We start from the raw sequence: 22,139 nt of genomic DNA on the forward strand, positions 1-22,139 counted from the left end.
AAATTACTGTTTTTACGGCTCCGACGGGGGTGGGGGGGGCGTGGGCGTTGTGGGGGCATTGTGGGGTGTTGTAACCCCCCACATTTTACTGAAAACTTCACTTTTTCCCTGTTTTTAGGGAAAAAGTTAAGTTTACAGTAAAATGTGGAGGGTTACAACCCCCAAACCCCCCACAACGCCGGTGAGATCTCTATTAAGTAAACTGGGGGGGCTCCCCAACAAAACCCCCCGTCAGAGCCCCTAAAAACTGTAATTTTCTTCGGCGCGTGCCTCCGTCTTGCGCTCAGTTGTCGGCGCGCGCCTTTGTCTTTCGCCGACTTGTCTATGAACCCATTTCAGGAGTACCTCTGTCCTGGCTTTTAAAAAGCTTATTCTGCAACACTGGGTGGGAGAGGTGCGTCCAACGATCCAGCAGTGGCAGGCTAGTATGTCCCAGATGGCGATTTGGGAGCAACAGCGCAAGAGGGGTGCCACTAGTTGGCAATCAGTGGCTTATTTGGACTGTTGGAGTTCTTTCTAAACTGGGTCAGATTCCTAGGATGCAAGGGGGGGGGCTTAGAGGGGGGGCATTGGGGTGGAGGGGTGTGGATGGGTGGATTTCTGTATTTCTGTATAAAATTGGGACTTTGCCTTGGAGTTCTTTTTATTTGTTTGCTTGTTTCATTCTTCGCCTGGTAGCAATGTTCACTTGTTTTGATGTTTTTTATTGTGGTGCTTCCAGCTTGACCACTGTCTATTTCTCCTGTGCTTTGTTCCTTTAATAAACATATATTAAAAAAAAAAAAGATACATCTGCCTTATTAGTATTAATATACTATGAATCCCATGTACATAGAGATTTGCTGTCCTAATGGTATTAATTAACTCACAACAAAAAAGGATAGATGATTTAATTAAAATATATATGAGGTCAGATGTTGCAGGAAAGTATAAGAAAATGGTATACTGTTGGTGATAAAGGCATCCAGAATCTATTTCCACACAAAAGCAAATTCATGAATCATTAAAAATAGAAATATAGAACATGTTGTCAATAGTAGTCTGATGTGTGTTTGTCTGTTCTTATGCATGTTACAGGTTTTGCTTGATGCATGGGCTTGTCCCTCCCTCTGCCAGTAAGGTTTCTGAAGTAAATTTTATAAAGTGTTTTTTTTGCATGTAAATCCTGTTTTATTTATTTATGTTTTATTTAAAAATTTATCTCGGGCTCATCTAAAAACACAAGTGGTTTATGTATAAAAAATAATCTTTATTACCTTATATACTTGAATATAGGATGAGATTTTTGGGCCTAAAAAATGGCCCAAAAACAGGGATCTCGTCCTATATTCAGGTCATCACCCAGTAACCACCCAACACTCTCCCAGACTTGCTGCAGACCTGCAGTTAGGCCAGGACAGGAGGGATCCCTCCCGTCTCCTGTTCCGGCTGATACAAATAATTTTTTAACCCTTCCCTTCGTACCTTTTCCCTGGTGGTCCAGCGGTGTATAGGCAGGAGCAGCGAGCTTTCCGTGCTCGAGCCCCTCCTTCCTATCTCGTGGCCAGCAGCTAGCGGCACACTTGGGCTGGCAGGCAGAAGCAAACTTTTTGAGCTTCCGCCCAGCCCTGCGCCGCTCCCTAAATGGCTGCCATCACTGTTGGTGGATTTTGACATCTCGCTTGCCTTCTTTCTTGTTTGTTTGTCACATATTGAGGCAAGTTTATTCTCTCGTCCTTTGTTCTATACTCCGGAATTGTACACAATATTCTAAATGAGGTCTCACCAGAGTCTTATAGAAGGTCATCAATACCTCCTTTTTCCTACTGGACATACCTCTCCCTATGCGTCCAAATATCCTTCTAGCTTTTTAACCTGTTTGATCACCTTATGATCATCACTTGCCTGTTCCATGCTTTCTTGAATTCGGACAGTCTTTGTCTCCACCACCTCTGATAATGCTCTGTCTAAAATTGTTTCTATCTTTAGTGAAAGTGCCCTGAATTGATATTTACATGGTGACATTTACATACTTCCTCTTATCCTCCAATGTGTATGTCTTTCCCTTAAAATATTCCTTCACTACTTTTGGAAGATCAGGCCATTGCCTGGAATAGTTCTATCTCTAATACATAACATTAGCATTCACATTCCATCATCTGTAACTGAAAGCTAAACACCATCAATCGATAAGCACACAACTCAATTTTATTGGAATAAATATTTGGCCTTAGCTTTATTTTCTATCTATCTTAATATTATCTCCACTTACAATACAATCCATGTCCAAAACCAACAACCCCCCAATGCATATTTCACCCTCCCCCCTCCCAGGTGTTGAAACTAGCTCTCGTTAAGTCTTTAAACTTATAACATCCCCTCAAACATGACTCATGGTGACTCCAGGCCATGCTTCCCCTCTCAGCGGTGTTGCCTACGAGTGTTACATAGCTCCAACTGGATCAAATCCCATTTTCTGTCCCGCCCAAAGCTGTGACTGCCTTCCCCCAACCCCAAAAGCTCAACCAACCCCACCCAAGTCGGCATAAAACCTGTAAACCCCCTGTCCAACACTGACACAAAACATACCACCAGCACACATGGTAGGGAGGGAGGGATAATTATTTTCCTGGAGACTACTCTACTCTTCCCCTTTCCTCACAGAACTCCCTCTAATCTGCCACAAACATCCAACCAATCCTGTGACTGATCTACCCCCATCACCTCAAAAACCTCTCCAATCCTTTTCATTCTTACAAGCTCTGTCTATTAACCCTTTCTTACCTCCTCTTATAAACTTGTCAATCCTTATTCTACAGACCCTTGACATCACCTCATATATTCCCCTCACCCTCTGTCCCCCCTATTTCACCTACACCTCCATCCAATAAATATTACCAGCAGGTGACCTCAGCTTTGCTAACGTTATATCACACCAGATGAATCTGATGTTCTTGTTTATCTTCTAACAAGAATGGTTTGTAATGCAAAAACGATAAAAAACCGTCTCTCTGGTATAATGGGAAATCATGTTTTGCTAAGTGAAAATAATGTAGGGCAGAAAGAATGTAGCATAAATAGAAAACAAAAGTCTGGCATATTTTAAACAAGATATATATTCACACAACTATCCACTCAAGGATGCAAAACGTTCTTATTTTGCAAATTTATTAGCCACTTCTACCGATAAACCTAAAATATTATTTCAGTTTCTTTATAAATTAGCATAGGTCATAGTGCCTTGATTATGCAATTCAGTATGAGTTCTGCTTTCGATCTGGTGAACCACACCTATCAGGTCCGTTTTAAAGATCTTTCAGAAATTTGGTGTAATCCATCCAGTATTCCTCAGGGCTCGCATTGTCCCCACTGCTCTTTAATGTTTATATGTCCTCTTTGGGTACCCAATTATCACACTTGGGGATAAAATTGTTTAGCTATGCATCCCATTTGCTAAATCACTCTCAGAAATAATTCCCATGGCAACAAAAGCATTAGGACTAATGGAACAATGGATGACTGAATTTAAACTGAAACTGAATTCAGAAAAAACTAGGTTTCTTGTGGCCTCTCCATGCCCATATGATACTGATACACCTTTGATATTAAACAATCACAGTTACCCTGTTCAAACAACTATAAAGAGCCTGGGTGTAATATTGGATCAGGGTTTAATTATGAAGACTCAGTTGGATTCCCTGGTTAGAAAAAGTTTTTTCACCCTTTGGAAATTGCAATCTATTAGGGCCTATTGTGATGTAGAATCATTTGGAATTTTGGTGCAGTCTCTTGTGCTTAGTCAGCTTGATTATTGCAATATTGTTTATCTAGTAATTTCTCAAAGAAATATGAAGCAATTGCGGATGGTCCAGAATGTGGCTGTTAGATTGATCTTTGGGCTGAAGAAGCATGATCTTATCACGCCATTTTACCGGAAATTACACTGGTTGCCAGTGGAGGTGTGTGCGAAGTTTAAATTTGGTTGTTTTTGTTTCAAAGTTCTGTTTGGACTTTCTCCCAAATAACTGATTGACCTCTTTACTTTTGCAAATAAGAAACATAGGAGAAATTCGCACCTGAACTTTGTCTTCCCGCCTGTTAAAGATTGCAAATTTAAAAAAACATCATCATTATCTTTTGTCATATCAGGCAGCATTATGAGGCAAGGATTTGCAAAATCTAATCATGTCTTTGAGTTCTTATGTGAAATTTAGAAGAAATTTAAAGACATACTTGTTTCTTAAATATTTGGGTAATTAATTTCCATGTTTATGGACATTATATTTTAGTAATCTGTTCTGTGAGTCTTTAACTCACGTAATTTTCAATTTATTCAGTTGTATACACTATTATAAACTTTTGTTAACTGCATAGAACTTCACGGTCCTGCGGTATATAAGTTGATTGTTATGTTATGTTAAATTTAGCAATCTTTCAAAAAATACTCAACAAAAGACTTTAACATCAGTGGATTCTTTAACACAATATTTTGTTTAAAAATTTCAAACTATACTGAATTCATTTTCCTGTTCTACTACAGTCAGGTCTCCTGATGAAATAGGTAGTAACCCTTCAGTTGGCGTATCTACATAGAATTAATTTATTTGTCCTCTGAGGTTGTGGGTTCAAATTTCACATTGCTCCTTGTGACCCTGGGCAAGTCATTTAATCCTCCACTGCCCCAGGTACATTAGATAGACTGTGGGACAGATAGGGAAAAAATGCTTGAGTACCTGATTGTAAGCCACTTAATACACCTTGTCCAAGCGATATATCAAATCCCAATTCCATTCCTGTTTCCTTTCCCTTTAACTACATTTACACAGACAGTTCAATAAATGTGTATGACTTCTTGTCCACTTGATCCTATGCCTTCTTCTTGGATAATACACTTCTCCCTCCCTATTCGCGGGGGTTAGGGGCAGAGCCGGCAAGTGAATAGTAACAATTTGCAAATAACATTTAGCCCGGCTCTGACCCACCCCAAACCTTATCTGGTGGTCTAGCGGTGACACGGGGCAGGAGCGATCTTCCTACACTCCTGCCCTGTGAAGAGCCGTGCTGTGAGTTCCCATGGTCTCATGAGACTACAACAGGAACTCCCTGTTGTAGTCTCGTGAGACCACGGGAACGTGTTGTGTCAGCAGACAGCATTTGTTTTCTTCGTGGCATGACACTCCTCTTTGATTGATTTGTGGTTAAATTTATTCGAGCGTTAGTACACTTCGTATATCTTCATTAGTGACTTTCAAGACTCCTGAGGCAGGCCTGATGGCCGAAACATACGCATGTCGAGTCAATTTGTCAATTTGATATTTGAACAATAAAGATCATCATTTCACCAGATGAATTGAAGGACAATTCTTTAGTGCACATCATTCATTTTTGGACAATTCCACTTTGGTTGTTGCATAATTCAAGTATTGTGCAGATTTCCAGTTCTGTAGAATCCCAGTAGCAAGTAGGAAGTCAATCAGCTTGGGTGGGCAATCTGAGTCTGCCAGAGATGGATGTTGGGATCGAAGAATAATCAATTCGTATGAGACATCCACAGGACAGTTGACAATAGCCTTTATAGTTTTCCAAATATGGATCCAAAAGGGTTTTATGCAAGAGCAGTAAAACAGCATATGAGCTAAGGTGCCGTTCTCTGAATTGCAGTGCCAACATGTAGCAGTCGGTCTTAGTTTTGTTTTCCACATGCGTAAAGGGGTTCAATTAGCATGCCACATTAAGAAGTACAATGATTGGGAAAGTTGCGAAGACATTGACGGGCGATTAGTTTTGGTCCAAAATCTGTCCCAATCAATATCATGTGTAGTATCAGAAAAATTTTTCATCCATTGTTGTGGAAAGTCAGATGACAATTTGTAATGAGTATCTCTCAGGATGCGGCAAATAAAGGAGCTAGCCTTCCCTTGAGCTATGGTTAAATCACACCAAGAGGCAATAGTTGAAAGAGATGCAGGAGGGAAAAAACATAATTTAATATCGGCAATAACTTTCACACAACGAAATACAGGCTCCCCCCCCAAGTTCTAGATTATTTATCACAGGCTTCTGTCAGTCTTTATTTAAACAGGCTGTACAGCACAGTCCAGTATGGGCTTTCCACTCAGCCCCTCAATGTTCCAGCTTGGCTTTAGCTTGGCCTGGCTTACCAGTGGCTTTAGTACCCTTTTATCTCTCCTGGGTTAACTGACCACTATGCAAATCTACACGGCATTCTCATGCTTTCTCATAGCAGTACACATTAGGCTAAATTATTCTTAACTTATTTGCTGTTAGTAAAAGTCATTTACTGAGCTCTTACTATCTTTAACTCAGTGAGGTAGGGGCATTCCTCCCTTGGATGGTATCCCCTCTCGATCCCCGGTAATAAGGTGTAAATAAAGCACTATGCTTGCTCTAAACACTAGAACTCTTATCACTGCTATTGCTAGCTCTGGCAGGGAAGGATTAAGTAATCCCTTCTCCCACTGGGAATTTTTTTTCCTTCACAAAAATACTGCGACAATAGGTTAGTCTTACTTTTTTAACACTCATAAACACCACACTCATGCTGAAACCACTCATACATTAAAAGTCTGAACTTATGGTTCTCATTGCATTTCTCTGCTATCATCTGAGCAAACAAATGCATTCCTCACACTCTATACGTTTCTCTAACCATGGCTCCTTCTCACTTCTGCAAGAGAAGATCATGCCTCACAAACTTACTGTACGTCTTTGAGGGGATAAACAGCCAGATGGATAAAGGAGAATCCATAGACATCATTTACCTTGACTTCCAAAAAGCCTTCGACAAGGTACCCCACGAATGGCTGCTTAAGAAGCTATGGAACCACGGGGTGCAAGGGGATGTCCACCGATGGATCAAACACTGGCTGGCAGGCAGGAAACAGAGGGTTGGAGTAAAGGGCCATTACTCAGAATGGCAATGGGTCACGAGTGGAGTTCCACAGGGGTTGGTGCTGGGACCGCTCCTGTTCAATATATTTATTAACTACTTGGAGACGGGGACGAACTGTGAGGTTATTAAATTTGTGGACGACACCAAACTCTGCAGCAGGTTAGAACCATGGAAGACTGTGAAGACCTGCAAAGGGACCTAACGAGATTGGAAGAGTGGGCAAGAAAATGGCAAATGAGTTTTAACATTGAGAAATGCAAGGTCATGCATATAGGGAAAAAGAACCCAATGTTCAACTATAAAATGGGGGGATCATTGCTAGGGATGAGAAACCTTGAAAGAGACCTGGGGGTGATGGTGGACACAACATTGAAAGCATCAGCACAGTGTGTGACAGCCTCAAAGAAAGCGAACAGAATGTTGGGAATCATTAAAAAGGGTATCATGACTTGCCGCTGTATCGGGCAATGATGCACCCACATCTGGAGTACTGTGTCCAGTACTGGTCGCCATACCTCAAAAAGGACATGGCGGTACTTGAGGGAGTCCAGAGAAGAGCGACAAAACTGATAAAAGGTATGGAAAACTTCTCATACGCTGACAGGTTGGAAATGCTGGAGCTATTCTCCCTGGAAAAGCGGAGACTTAGAGGAGACATGATAGAAACCTTCAAAATCCTGAAGGGCATAGAGAAGGTAGACAGGGACAGATTCTTCAGACTGTGGGGAGCCACAAGTACAAGGGGGCACTCGGAGAAATTGAAAAAGGACAGGTGTAGAACAAATGCTAGGAAGTTCTTTTTTACTCAGAGGGTGGTGGACACATGGAACGAGCTCCCGGAGATTGTGATAGGCCAGAGCATGCTACAGGGGTTCAAAGAGGGACTAGATAGGTTCCTAAAGGATAAGGGGATTGAGGGGTACAGATATAGGAATAGTCAGAAACCACTTCACAGGTCATGGGACTGATGGGCCGCCGCGGGAGCAGACCGCTGGGCGCGATGGACCTCTGGTCTGACTCAGTGGAGGCAACTTCTTATGTTCTTATGTTTCCATGTGGTATTAGTTCTATACCCTAGAGAAACTTATCTGCTTGGCTGGGTTTTAAGGGTTCTTTAGCCTGGTTCCTTTTGCCAGCCTTTCTCCTTTTAGTAGTTGTGATAGTTAGGCATCTGCAATTGCCCTGCTGCTTCAAAGGAATGAAGCGTTCTGGTTTCAGCTGCCTTCTGTGGTGGAAGCTCTATCCTGAAATAAGACTCTCTCTGCCTGGTCTCAGATTCGTTGCCTGCTTAACTACCTCCACAGGTTTATCTGAGGCTCTAATTGACTGCTGCTTAGGCAGTCAACTTGCATGCACTAGAATTTTCTCCTGTGTTCTCTTTGCTCCTATTTTTCCACCCCACCCTCTCTCTTGTCTTTTCCTGGTGTAGGAAATGTGTAATGTGGGACTGGATTCTTATTCTCAGGGCCTTTATTATGCAAGGTCAAATAAGCCTTTGGACTAGAAATATCTTTAATGCCTAGTGCCTTTTGCTGCCCTTGATTAACACTACTCAGTGACAGGGCTGGTTTCCGGGCTTGCAGGCTGGACCTAGGGTGTTTTGGGGATTTTAGCCTTTTCCCTGTCACAATGCTGACAATATTTTACTTTTTTCCAGTTTTACCATTTAATATTGATTTAACACCATTGCAGGACTGTTTTCATTCTATTGCAGACTGGTTATCCAAACATAATTTTAAATTAAATCCTGATAAGACAATAGCCAGCTGGATTTCAGGTTCCCTGTGAGAGATTCCTGGCTGGGATTTAAAGGAATCCTGCACATTTATATTCCACTTTTAACCAAAGGGGTTCACAAATTAACATACACAATCTTTAAACACACACACAAAACTACATAGCAGTCAAGGACAAATGAAGGCAGAAGTCTCAATGTGAGCATTACATCATACTTATTCTAGAATCTGCATTTCAGTAATCATTATATAATAAAACCCTAAGCCCGCATGCACACTCCTACCTGCGTGATCCATGATCCGTATGTCCGTGGCAGGTAGGAGTGAGCATGCGCGCGTCTGGCCGGCTCCCTTACACTCCCTGGCCGAAGTTACTTTTAAGTTCAAAGCTGCGGTGGTGGCTCCTCTCACAAGCCGCACCTGCGTCGGGAAAAGCTTCCAACACAGGCGGGGATCGTGAGAGGAGCCACCGTGGCAGCTTTAAACTTATAAAAACGGCAAAATACTAAGGGAGCCTGTAGCAGATCCTGCCCGCGCAGGAGGAGGAATGGGGCCGTCTGCTCGCTGGCCACTACGCGGCAGTGATCATTTATGATGAGAGGAGTGCGTGGGTGGAGGGTCTGCACGAGCAGCGAAACGGACATCTGCTTGCTGAAAGGTGAAGCGGGGGATGGAAAGACTTCTGGCCTCCTACGATCTGTACCTATAATGCCACCGCTGCTGCAAATCCTAAAGCCCCTGCCTGAGATTTTTCCTATGCGAAGAGGTGTTTATCATGAGAACAGACAGCAACTTTAAAGTAAAAAAAAAAAAAAAGAGGGAAAGGGGGCTGCTTTGGGGGGAGGGGTGTGCTGGAGGGCTGACAGCAATCATGCTTTGTTCTGGAAGGGGGGGGAACAGAAGGGGGCCACGGAGCAGGCAGGCATGGCAAAACAGGGGGCCAGTGGAAGAGGGAAAGGGGGCTGCTTTGGGTGCAGGGGTGTGTTGGGGCAGACAGCAATCATGCTTTGCTCTGGGAGGGGGGAAACAGAAGGGGGCCACGGAGCAGGCACGTATGGCACAACAGGGGGAGAGGGAAAGGGGGCTGTTTTGGGGGGAGGGTTGTGCTGGGGGGCAGACAGCAATAATGCTTTGCTCTGGGGGGAACAGAAGGAGGCCACAGAGCAGGCATGCATGGCACAACATGGGGCAGGGGGATAGGGAAAGAGGGCTGCTTTTGGGGCAGAGGTGTGCTGGGGGGCAGACAGCAATCATGTATCCCATGCTGATAAGAAGTGGAGGGGGAGAGGGAAAGGAGGCTGCTTTGGGGGAGGGGTGTGCTGGGGGGCAGACACCAGTCATCCTTTGCTCTGGGTGGGGGGCACGGAGATACAGGCACATATGGCACAACAGGGGGCAGGGGGAGAGGGAAAGGGGGCTGCTTTGGGGGGAGGGATTTGCTGGGGGGTAGACAGCAATAATGCTTTGCTCTGGGGGGGAACAGAAGGGGGCCATGGAGCAGGCATGCATGGCACAACAGGGGGCAGGGGGATAGGGAAAGGGGGTTCTTTGGAGGGAGGGTTGTGCTGGGGGGCAGACAGCAATCATGTATCCCATGCTGGTAAGAAGTGGAGGGGGAGAGGTGAAGGGGCTGCTTTGGGGGAGGGGTGTGCTGGGGGGGCAGACAGCAATCATGCTTTGCTCTGGGAGGGGAGGGGCCACGGAGAGACAGGCATACATGGTGCAACAGAGAAATACAAGCAAGCAGGGGGCCAGGGAGATAGACAGACAGGCAGGGGGCCAGGGAGAGAACAGAAATAATGACAGACAGCGTCCAAGGAGATAGAGAGACAAAGAAAAAAACCCCAGACAGACAGACAGACAGACATCTACCTTAGCACCCGTTAATGTAATGGGCTTAAACACTAGTTCCAGATATAATGTAATTTATTTCTTATATACCGCTACATCCGTTAGGTTCTAAGCGGTTTACAGAAAATATACATTAAGATTAGAAATAAGAAAGGTACTTGGAAAATTCCCTTACTGTCCCGAAGGCTCACAATCTAACTAAAGTACCTGGAGGGTAATAGAGAAGTGAAAATTAGAGTTAGAGGAAAAATAAAAATAAAATAAACATTTTAACAAGACAGCATTGATCTAAATACTTTGGAAGGTAGAAGAGAGGAGAGAAAGGAATAGAAGCAGAATGGGTCAGCGTCAGTGATGAAGTGGAGCAAGTAAGTTTAGGAGGAGCGATTGACGATTACAGAAAGGGCTTCTTCAGGGAAGAGACTTGGCCGACAGTTCCAGGATGCCTATGTCTCCTCCCCTGCGATGTTATAATACATTATAATCAATCTTACATAATACTAGGCTTTGCAAAACATCTCGGAAATCCCTCATTGTCAACATGTCTCTTCATATTTTTTAAAAGTTAATTTGATGTTTTTCTGGGATATGTTATTCTATATTTTGATAACATACTATGGGGGGCCTTTTACAAATCTGTGGTAAAAGGTGGCCTTAGCATTCCCTTACACAGGTTTTTCACATGCACTAAGGCCACTGGTAGAAAATGGCTAATTTCCCATTTTCAGAATTAATGACCATGGGCTAATGTTGCCATTAGCAAAAATTAGCAGCTAGCAATGTGCATGCACTGATTAGCATAGAAACACCCACTCTCTATTCCCAGTCATGCTCCCTCCAAGAAAAATGAAAAAAAATATATAATTTTTAGTGCAAGGCTTGCGCATGCATACACATTCAGACCTTACTATGGGATGCTTCAGCACAGCCCAAAGTAAGCTCTTTTAAGCTGTAGTAAGGGGCATGCTACTGCTTAGCACAACCAGAAACAAACAATCCAGCCAACTGCAGTAGAAAATTCAAACGACAAAACAAAGAAAGGATACTGCAGAGCTGATGTACAAGGGTTTAAAAGTCTAATCTTTATTAGGAAAGATGCAATGTAGCATTCCAAACAAATGGTCCTCTTGTTTGAGTATACGGACCCAACACGGTCCGTGTTTCAGAAAGCACGGCTTCTTCAGGGGTCCTAAGGGGAAATATATTATGACGATGTAAGATATGATATTTTGGCTTGTTACATATGTGCTCAAGCTAGACCCCATTTAGGAACTGTACCTTTTGGACCTCCCTCTTGGTATCCAACCATGCTTTTTTGGGTTATTTACCAATACCTCCTCTAATTCTACCGATCCCCTTTGTGCGCTGTGGCGTTCCAAATACCCTTTGCTGCCTGGAAAGAAAAGACCTGATATTGCCATTACCATCTATGAGGGTAATTATACATGTCATGTTTCTAATCTGGGGGGGGGGGGTGTCTTGGTGTATCAGAGAGACACAGGAATGATCAGGAGGAAGGGCATCCTGTTCACCCTTGAGGCCCAAAAGACCATTTAAAAGGAGGGCGGGGCCATAAATCGGGGCAGAATACCTGATGGTGAGATTGGGATTAGAAAGAAGGATAACCTCATAATCACTAAGGCGCTAAGCAGACATGTGCTGGGTATGAATGTTGCGAAGGAGGGCTTGGACATCGTGAGAAGTATGAAGGGTAGTGGGGTGACCAAGGGTCAGAGGAGTGGCCATCTCTACCACCATAGCACATGCAGCCAGGGCTCTCAAGCAGGCAGGCATGTCTTGTACTTGAACAGGAGTGACTTTAGAAAAAAAGGCAACATGGCTTGACAAATCTTATCTCATGATTTTAGCATTGTGCATTGTCCATATGATACTATATGCATACCCCAAATGTGTTTGTGGGAAACCTTAATATGCCTCCCTAATACCATGTAATCCATTTTTACATATGCAGTTTTATCTAATATATTTTTATTAGTGTGACATTACACCAACATTCTGTCTTGAACAGTTCATTTACACATGATCCTATGACTCAGTAGTTTATTGATTGTGTTTGTATCTATGCAAACGTGTTGTGAGATACCGTAACATGCAATTCATTTTTTCATATGTATTTTTATCTGTTCATATTTTTATCGATATGCTATTTTACCTTCATCATGTCTTGCACAGGACCTTCATGTATGTTCCTGCACTTAGCATTCACTTGATTGTGGGTTTATTGTAATCACATGATATCATTTTATTTTTTTACCCTATGTAATCATATTTGGAATTATGTTTCTAACATGTATTGACCATTACATCATGTACATATTGATGGACTGTATTTACTGTATTCACCTTACTTTATTTCAAAATTGTACTTTTATATTAGACTTATTTTCACCCCTTTGTCCAAACACACATCACTCACATATCACTAATCAGCCTATTCCATATATGTGTTCCTTCCAGTTTTCTGGCATTGTTTGCCTTCCTATGCCGGTTTCATGTCATCATGCATTCACTCACACCAATATTTTGCTCCAAGATACCACACACAAACCCATCCAAATAGCACACGTTCTCTTGTTCATTTTGTTTCCTTTTTCACTCCCTTTTTTTGGGCCCCTTTACCTTGTATTCATTGATTTTTTGGCGATGTCATTCTTCTTACGTCAGACGTTATCATGTTGCTTCCTTTTTAAACAGTGTTTTCCAGCAACGTCTTTTCACTTTCATTTATGGTTCCTACGTACTCACGAGCAGTAGCCCTCACTGGATGTTAACGTTATCTGTCCTTTTAAGGTACTCTCCTTTTCTCACTTCAGCACTGGCTTTTGTATGCACTATATTTTTATTTTATGGCATTGTTCTTTGGTTTTTGCATCCGTTGAAAATCAGGGGCGGGAAACTACGAGGTGACACCAGGAAATTATTTTTCACTGAAAGAGTGGTTGATCGCTGGAATAGTCTTCCACTACAGGTGATTGAGGCCAGCAGCGTGCCTGATTTTAAGGCAAAATGGGATCGGCACATGGGATCTATTCACAGGGCAAAGGTAGGGGAGGGACATTAAGGTGGGCAGACTGGATGGGCCGTGGGCCCTTATCTGCCGTCTATTTCTATGTTTCTATGTTTCTATGTAGTCTTGTTTGTCAGTACTTTTTAGCACATCGGTTTTTCACTTACTTTAGTATTTCCTCACATCGGGCCACTTCACGTAGTTCTGCTCTCAATATATTATCCTGTTAGTTGTCCCATTAGTTATATTTTTGCCAGTTTCACATCGTTGTCATCATTGTGGTTTTCCCACCATTAGTTTTAATTTTTTGCTGATCACATAGCTTCATGGTTCCCCTTATAATATGGTGGTCCTGCTGTATTTTTCCACTTTTTATGTATGGATTTCTGCAGGTTTGTTTAGCAGGTTTGAGTAGGCCCATGGCCATTCCATTTGGTGCGTTTGCACAGGCACTTTATTCACATTGCCCTTACTACTTATATTGTCTGTTTGTCCATCTCATCATTATATACCCTCATTCTTGACATCTTATCATTTTTAGGACAGTTGTATTATTCAGGTTCTCTACGCTGATGTACCTCTACATTGTGGTATGTAAAGCAAATAGGTTCTCATTTTCCTCTTTTTTTCTTCTTTCTTTTATTTAATTTTTTTATCTCATTTTATCTATTTCTGTATGGGTATCCCACTATTTCCTTTCTAAAGTATCCACACACAGGCTAAATCTAAAAAACTCTTACACAGGTTTCTCTCTGTCAAGTTGGTCCAGTCTTTCTTTGGCCTTCACTTTATTAACTAATTCACTTCACTTTATTTCACATTGTCACCATAGTTTATTCACTTATCTCCAAATGTCGGTATTATTACTTCACTTAACTTCATGCTTATCTTATGTCGTCATTATACATTTCCTCTTAGGACCCCTGACGAAGGAGTATTTTTCGAAACACGGACCCTGTTGGGTCCTGTATACTCACACAAGACGACCATTTGTTTGGAATGCTACATTGCATCTTTCCTAATAAAGATTAGACTTTTAAACCCTTGTACATCAGCTCTGCAGTATCCTTTCTTTGTTTTGGCATGATACTGCTTACCACAGCTTAGTAAATTGAACCCTATCATGTTAAGTATTTATTGTGTTTGGATCTGATTAGGATATAAAATCATTCCTGTCTAACATACTTTTCCTGTCCACTCACAAAATGAAAAAAAAAATTTCTTATGGAATTATTACCTTTGAGGTGAGGGTATTTGATGTATTTAAAATCCAATTTTCTTTTGTTCAGTTTGCATTTTGTGCATCTTAACTGGATGGTGAAAAGGGTATATGTTTATCCAACCCTCTGAAAATATGTCCAGGGCCAATATTTGTCCCAGTTAAAAATGTATATGAATGCAATAAATCTTTCTGAGAGATCTCAAGTTTATCTCTAACTTCAGAGTCTTAGAAACCAGTCTAAAGAGACTTTGAGTGTTGCCTAGGTGATAGACTTAGCCTTCAGGGCTTTTTCCATTTTGAACACTTGTATAGTCTTGTGTGTGACTATGTAAGTGTCTCATTTAGATTCAAGGAGTACTTTTCTAAGACTTACAGCGATTTGTTAGACAACTTGAATCTGAAGGTTTTAATGCCTGTTTTGTGGCATTTGTATTCAAATAGTTGTTCCTCTATGACTAGCCTGAAGCATTAAGAAGGAGGTTGAGGCAAAGAACTAAAATATTAAAGTAAAACAGAAAGAAGCAAAAATCATGTGTAAGCAGTAATTTTCAAGAGCTTTTCAACCAGACTTGATTAAAAATAGCCATTTAATTAAATATATTTCAGTCCCTATGAGAACTTCATCCTGTAAGCAGAGATTTATTCATTATAACAATAGCCAGACTTTGCATATAAGGAGAATTGTGTAATTGGCTGAATATTGCAATTGATTAGTTTTATTATGCTGCGTGAGGGATAGTTTACAGAGAAATGATATTGAAGTTGGCAGTAGAAGAATGATTCACCCACAGATGCTCAGTTTTCCACCAGCTGGTGAATATTTCAGTGGAAGTGCAAAGGTTTCAACAAGTACTTTCTCCAGGCCAACGGCTCCAGTTCCCCTGTCTGTGGACAGTCTTCCTAAAGAGAGAAATGTGAAAAAACATATCCCAGTTACTCGCTCGTCCCCTGAGGAAGGAATAGCCGAACCTGGAATCTTAGACAGGACTTCAACAGAAAAGATTGGTCTTTTGGACTTTATTTCAATATATTCCTTTTTATGGACTTGAATATAATGAATATAACAGTTTTGGTTATTTAGACATCTCGCTTGCCTCTTTTGTTACTTCGTGTGAGCGAAAAGCCATCATTAAATGCAATATTCTTTTGACATGAAGCTGATATGAGATAAAACTGCTTGAAAACCATTCTCTACTTTATTCCTATATGTTGGGAAGTATGGTACCCCCCATATTCCTATTTCTCAATTTAATTTAATTGGCATAGCGAAGGTAGGAAGCGTCTGGGGTGGCGGTGCACCCTGCCTTCCTCTCCACCACCCCACCCCCCGCCACTCAAGCATGCACGCCTATTTTCTTCCCCCATACCACTCTGGTATGGTCCCACAACCAGGAAGTGACTTCAAAGAGAGAGCCGAGGCCAGCACAAGCAGCAGGTTGGAGATGCTGCTTGTGCCGGTGAAGAGTTAGGAGCATGGAGAGGAAGGGAAGGCACGTGATGAGGAACGACGGTGGCTGGAGAGGAAGAAAGGTGACGTTGCCACCACCGAGATGGTGTCTAGGGTGGACCGCCCCACCCCCTCCATACCATGCCATTGTCTTTAAATACTGGTGGGAAATTAAACTGTTACTATAATAGCGCAGCTGGGATTTATGTTCAGAGGTGCTCTGACTCACTCTGTCTGATATGGATTGAGAGACTAGGATTTAACTAGTTTCTAGTGGCAATTGTGCGAGACTGCCGCAAGAGGTCATAGCAGCTGTTTTAAGAGTGGAGCTAACATGGGATCAGATCACTCCTGCTCTGACTACACCACTAGACCATCAGAAAGTCAGGGTGGGGGAGGGCTACTCTTTGTATTTCTGTTTTTTTTTTTTTTTAATGTGTGTAGTTATGGTCTTGCATAGTAATTTATATTGTAAATAGAGTGCTCCAAATAAATGCTTTTGATAAAAGTTTTTGGTTGTTATTTTATTTTTTATTTAATTAATACATTTTATGAAATTAAATCCAACTAGGATATAGGATATGGAAATCATAAGGAAAAAATGCAAAAGGAAAATGTTCAAATAATATTACATCATCCATTAAGCCTACATCAAGAGAGAATAATATCTGAATTTTAAGGAAAACATTTGGGAAATCTTGGATAATAGAATCTAACAGTTTATAAACTTGAAACAAAATATTCAAGAAATTCTGTGAAACAAAAATCCAACATTGTTTAGCGTAATTATTAAAGACTCCTTTTCAAATCAGTCTTCACTTTTGACTTTCACTGAATACCTCCGCACAGATAGGAAAAGGGGGCAATGTCTGGAAAGCAGTATATACTAATGCTCAAAGTATGGGAAACAAGATTCTGGATCTAGAAGCTGTGTTGGATGAAGATGAGCTGGATATAGTGGCAATCATGGAGACGTGATTCACGTTGAACCATGACTGGAATGTAGTTATACCAGGCTATAATCTGTTCAGGAGAGATTGGGTAGGAAGAAAAGGAGAGGGTGTAACATTATATGTTAAAGATCATATTAAAGCCATACAATTGCAGGATGTACAGGGCAAGGAGGAGTCACCGTGGATCAATTTGGAAAGAGGGAATGGTAAATAGCTTTTAAAATAAATCACTAAACTTCAAGCTTGGGCTATGTCTGTCCAGATGAAGCTAAATGCAGTCAAATTAAACTTTTATGATTAGGCCCAAAACTGGACTGCCTTCCCCCAATTGTATCTCTGGATTCTGGGACTTTCTGCCGATCGAGTTCTCCTCCAAGATATTGGGAGTCCTTTTTGACTCCTCTCTTACCTTTAAGGATCAAATAAATTCTTTGGTTAAGAAATGCTTTTTCAGTCTACGAATGCTGAGGAAGGTTAGAACTCTTCCACCAACGACATTTTTCAGTTCTGGTTCAATCAATCATATTATCCCTGTTAGATTATTGTAACGCTATTTATTTTGGCATTACAAAGACTTGTCTCCAAAGATTACAATTGATACAGAACACCGTGGCGAAATTGATCTTTGGAAAAAGCAAATTCGACCATGTGACTCCTTTGCTTTTGATCCTTCATTGGCTCCCAGTTTATTTGAGGATTCAATTCAAATGTGCTTGCATCACTTTTAAAATTCTATATGGTATTTTCATTCCTCTTGTTCCTTTGCTATGAAACATTTACAGATTTTCCCATGCAAGAGGCATTCAACAATTCAAACTCTCCCTCCCTTCTAGAAAAGGGATTAAAGGAGTCAAGAATTTTAGGACTCCTTTTACTAAGCTGCACTGGCGTTAGTTTATACGCGTAGCACGGGGGGCAGCGCGCGCTAAAATCGCTAGTATACCTTAGTAAAAGAAGCCCTTAGTAATTATTTGGCTTTCAAATTTTCTCAATTATGGAATGAACTTCCTTAACTTTGAGAAGCCCTAGTTTTTTTTCAATTCTTTTGAAAAAATCTTTAAAAACTTTCTTATTTGCTAAACACTTTGAAAATTAATTTTTTGTAATTTTCTGGGTTTTCTTTTTTTTTTATTCCTTTTCTAATTACTGTACTGTTAACCGAGTCGAGCTTCCTTTGGTTGATGACCCGGTATATAAAGCTAAGCTTTAGTTTAGTTTAATATATACAAGCTTCCTTCAAAGATGGAAGAAGTGGACAGAGATTTAATAGTAGACATTCAGAATATATCTAAAAAAGGGGAAGTTTTACTGATAGGTGATTTTAACATGCCAAATGTTGATTGGGGTATCCCTATTGCAGGGTATTCTAGAACTAGGGAGATCCTGGACTCTTTACAAGAAGAATTGTTCCAGCAGTTGGTAATAGAAGTGAGCACTTTTGGTTGCGGTGCTCACACTGTGCATTAGCCTGGAAGAAGTCTTTGCCTTCAATTCACAAATTTTAATTATTTTATACAACTATGCTGTTCTCCACATGTCTCTCTATTTGTGACACATAGGATTTGTTCAGACCCCTGAGGAAGGAGTGTTTCTCCACAACACGGACCGTGTTGGGTCTGTACTCCATGTATATGAGTTACTTCTTTGGATTACAATTTTATTTAGTATTTTAATAAATATTCCTGCACCTTGTACATTACAATGTACATAATCTCCCTCTCGCACCAATCTCCCTATTTCTCCCTTCTTCTACTTCCCCCTCCTACCTCCCCTTCCCTCTCCTAATCCTTCCTCTCTTGATGGCGCCTTGAGCCTGAATAGGTATACGCGATACAGAAATAGAAGATTAGATTAGATTAATATTAAACTGTGCCATACAGTGATCGCTGGATGACAGATGATCACCCACTGTAACATCAGAAACACTTTCCCTGTTTGTAAGCACTAAGGGCTAGATTCACTAAGCAAACCAATCATGTACCGATTGGTTTGTGAGCCCTTTGCGACCCAATTTCCCTCCGACTCGATTCACTAACCTCTGTACCGATCATCCTCCGATCCACGTATGCAAATGAGGGGGAACGGCATTCAAATGTAGGCAGGAAGCGATTCACTAAAATAAAAAAGCAACACCGACTGGGCTGGCCAATCCAAAATAAGCGACTGCTGAGGACCAGTCGCTGAGGTCCTTTCCGACTGCCCTGCTTTCTGCTGCCCTCGTCTCTGCCCTGATCTGCTCTCTGCCCCAATTTCCTGCCCTGTCTCAGCCCCGATCTCATGCCTGCCCTGATCTCCTGCTCTTGTCCTGAATCTCTCCTGCCACCCTGACTCGCGCCCTGCTCTCACCCCGTAGAGTGATCCGGGCAGGTGGTTGATGGCGTGATTCTGATCACCCTTATGTTCCCTCATCCATGCCCTTAATGAATCTAGCCCTAAGGGTCAGATTCAGTATAGGATGCAAGTTTCAGCAGCAGCCTATGCAGTTTTTGAGAATTACACATGGGTGTCCTATACAGAATCGCGTTTGTACTGACGAACAGATGCCTAATCTCGGCTAACCCCGCCTAACCATCCTGATTCTCTAACTGGTTTCTATCACAGGTGCTGGCGGATGCTTTGGGGAGGGAAAAGGTGCTTTGGGGGGAGTTTTTGCAGCTGGTGCTCAAATTTTCCTGTAGTGGTGTGAAATATGTTTGGCTTTTTTAAGTCAAATCTATTTAGTAAATATCTTACAAATAAGATGGCAGATGGAACTAGTTAACTGACTTGTATGTAGCCTCACTTGCTTGTTTATAAACATGTATAAATTAGTAAAGGGGCTCCCTTACCCAGGTAGTTTAATATTTCCTATTTTATTCCTGTTAAGATATTAAGTTGAATTCTCCTTTTATTTGTGTTTATTGGTGTTAGATATTTTCTTTCTTTCTTGCCTTCTTTTCTTTAAGGGCAGAGGCTCACTGGTTGAGCTGCTGCCTCTGCACCCAGGGGTTGCGAGATCAAATCTTGGTGCTGCTCTATGTGACCTTCAGCAAGTCACTTAGGGCTAGATTCACTAAGCCCACGGATCTGATCCGTGAGCGATACAATCTGATCTGTGGCCGGGGGGCTGATTCACAACGCGTCCTCATGCAAATTATTGCAATCGGAGGGACGGCCCAAACCGACCACGCGGATCGCTGAAGAGCGATCCCGACGCATACGCAAACCATCTTCTTTGCATGTAGATGATCTGCGCATGCTCTCCGCACAAGGACGAGCTGGAAATGTGATGCGTGGGGGAATCACCTAGCAGAAAAGAAGCAGCTTAACTTTTACTGCAGGGACTTGTTTGTACTTTCTGGGCCATTACGTTTAATCTCACTAGTAAGAAATGTTATTTTCCTATTAGCAACATATTCTAATATACTGTACAGTTTGGCATATAGCAGACTTGTTTTTGTGCTAATAATTGCTTCTTCTCCTTTTTGCAAGCCCTTGCCGCCCCAAACTCTCCTGCTCTCTGCCACTCTTCCCAGCCCCGCTTTAAACCTGTGGGTTAAAACCATGGGCTCGCACTGCGGAGAAGGTTGGCAGAGAGCAGGATAGTCGGGGCGGCAAGAGCAGGAGAGTCGAGGCGCTGATTCCTTTTGGGGCAGAGAGCAGAGCAGCAGAGATGCAGCCCAGTTGGTGTTCCTTAAATTGTTTAGTGAATCGCTGCCTTCCTACATTTGCATGCCATTTCCCTCATTTGCATGTGCGGATCGGATTGGGTGCGGACAGGATTGGCCAGAAGGTTAGTGAATCGGGTCAGGATCGCAAAGTGGTTGGGACATGATTGGTGTCCGTGGTGAATCTAGCCTTTAATCCTGCAGTGCCGTCAGCTTTGAAATGCCAAAGCGACAAAAAGGCATTATGCAAGTCCCCATTCCCTTTCCCTTAATGTACTATCACAAGTGTTTTTGCTGAGAAACTATTAATGTCTTTATAAAAATAGAGCAGATCAGGTTTTATAAAATGCCTTTTTCTTCATCTTATAATATGCTTGCATATTTGACTTGATCTGCCAGAAAGATACTGTACAACAAATAATATGTTAAATTCTGTTGTTTTTTTCAGGCACCAAAATGAATAAAGGAACTATTACCTTGCCACGATCTCCTTTTTTGGCTACTGCAAACCCTCCAGAAGTTATTCTTTTGAAAGATATTGTTTGTTACTTGTCACTGCTTGAAAGAGGAAGGCCAGAAGACAAGCTTGAATGTATGTACTGCTTGGTAGGGTTTTTTTTTATTTTAACCCCCTCTCCCCCCTCCCTTTTACGAAGCTGTATTAGGCTTTTCTATTGCTGGCTGCAGCGGTATTAGCTCCGATGCTCATAGGAATTCTATGAGCGTTGGAGCTAAAACTGCCGCAGCCGTCAATAAAAGCGTCTAACGCGGCTTTGTAAAAAGGGAGGAAGTAATTATTATTTTGTCTATGTCTAGGAAAGAAATTTGTTGTGGTTCCTTTGAATTCAAAAATATTAAATACTAGCTATATATGCTATATATAACTATATATGCTACTGTTAATTACAACCGATCTACTCACAAAACATTTAGGGCTCCTTTTACTAAGGTGCGCTATGCTTTGTAGCGCGTGCTAAATATTAGAGTGCGATAACCACATGTGCATGTTAGTCCATATGCGCGATAACCACGCGTGCATGCTAGTCTATGGACGCATTAGTATGCAGGTAGATTTAGCGCGCGCTAAACATGCGCTAAAACGCATAGCGCACCTTAGTAAAAGAGGGGGTTAGATATTGTACAATTGGGGGAAAAAGTTATCCAACTGTGGAATAAAAGCTGTAAAACAAATGGTTTGGTTGCATTTGTGAAAGCACACTTGTATAGCAGGTGCCAGTATCTATTTTTAAAAATAGAGGGAATGTGCTCTCTACTGGAAGACTTGAGTCACTGCATCAATGTTTGTGCCTTTTGAAGAGATATCCTACTATATGTAATTTGTTTCAGAGGTATTGGGAATAGA

General features: G+C 41.7%; 1 protein-coding gene across 7 annotated transcripts in view; it reads left to right on the top strand.

The window, feature by feature from the left end:
* The window catches only part of DGKB (diacylglycerol kinase beta), a 733,919-nt gene that overhangs the window by 142,896 nt on the left and 568,884 nt on the right, over positions 1 to 22,139 (top strand). For 5 of the 7 annotated variants that reach the window (XM_033930985.1, XM_033930986.1, XM_033930988.1 and 2 more), the window contains one exon: positions 21,225 to 21,368. In XM_033930985.1, coding sequence (XP_033786876.1) covers positions 21,225 to 21,368 — 144 coding nt within the window. Of the gene's footprint in view, positions 1 to 21,224; positions 21,369 to 22,139 lie in introns of those variants that run through there. The other 2 variants (XM_033930990.1, XM_033930989.1) reach the window with 2 other exon arrangements.

The sequence above is a fragment of the Geotrypetes seraphini genome, chromosome 2, assembly GCF_902459505.1.
Source record: "Geotrypetes seraphini chromosome 2, aGeoSer1.1, whole genome shotgun sequence".
In the NCBI taxonomy this organism is placed as follows: Eukaryota; Metazoa; Chordata; class Amphibia; order Gymnophiona; family Dermophiidae; genus Geotrypetes; species Geotrypetes seraphini.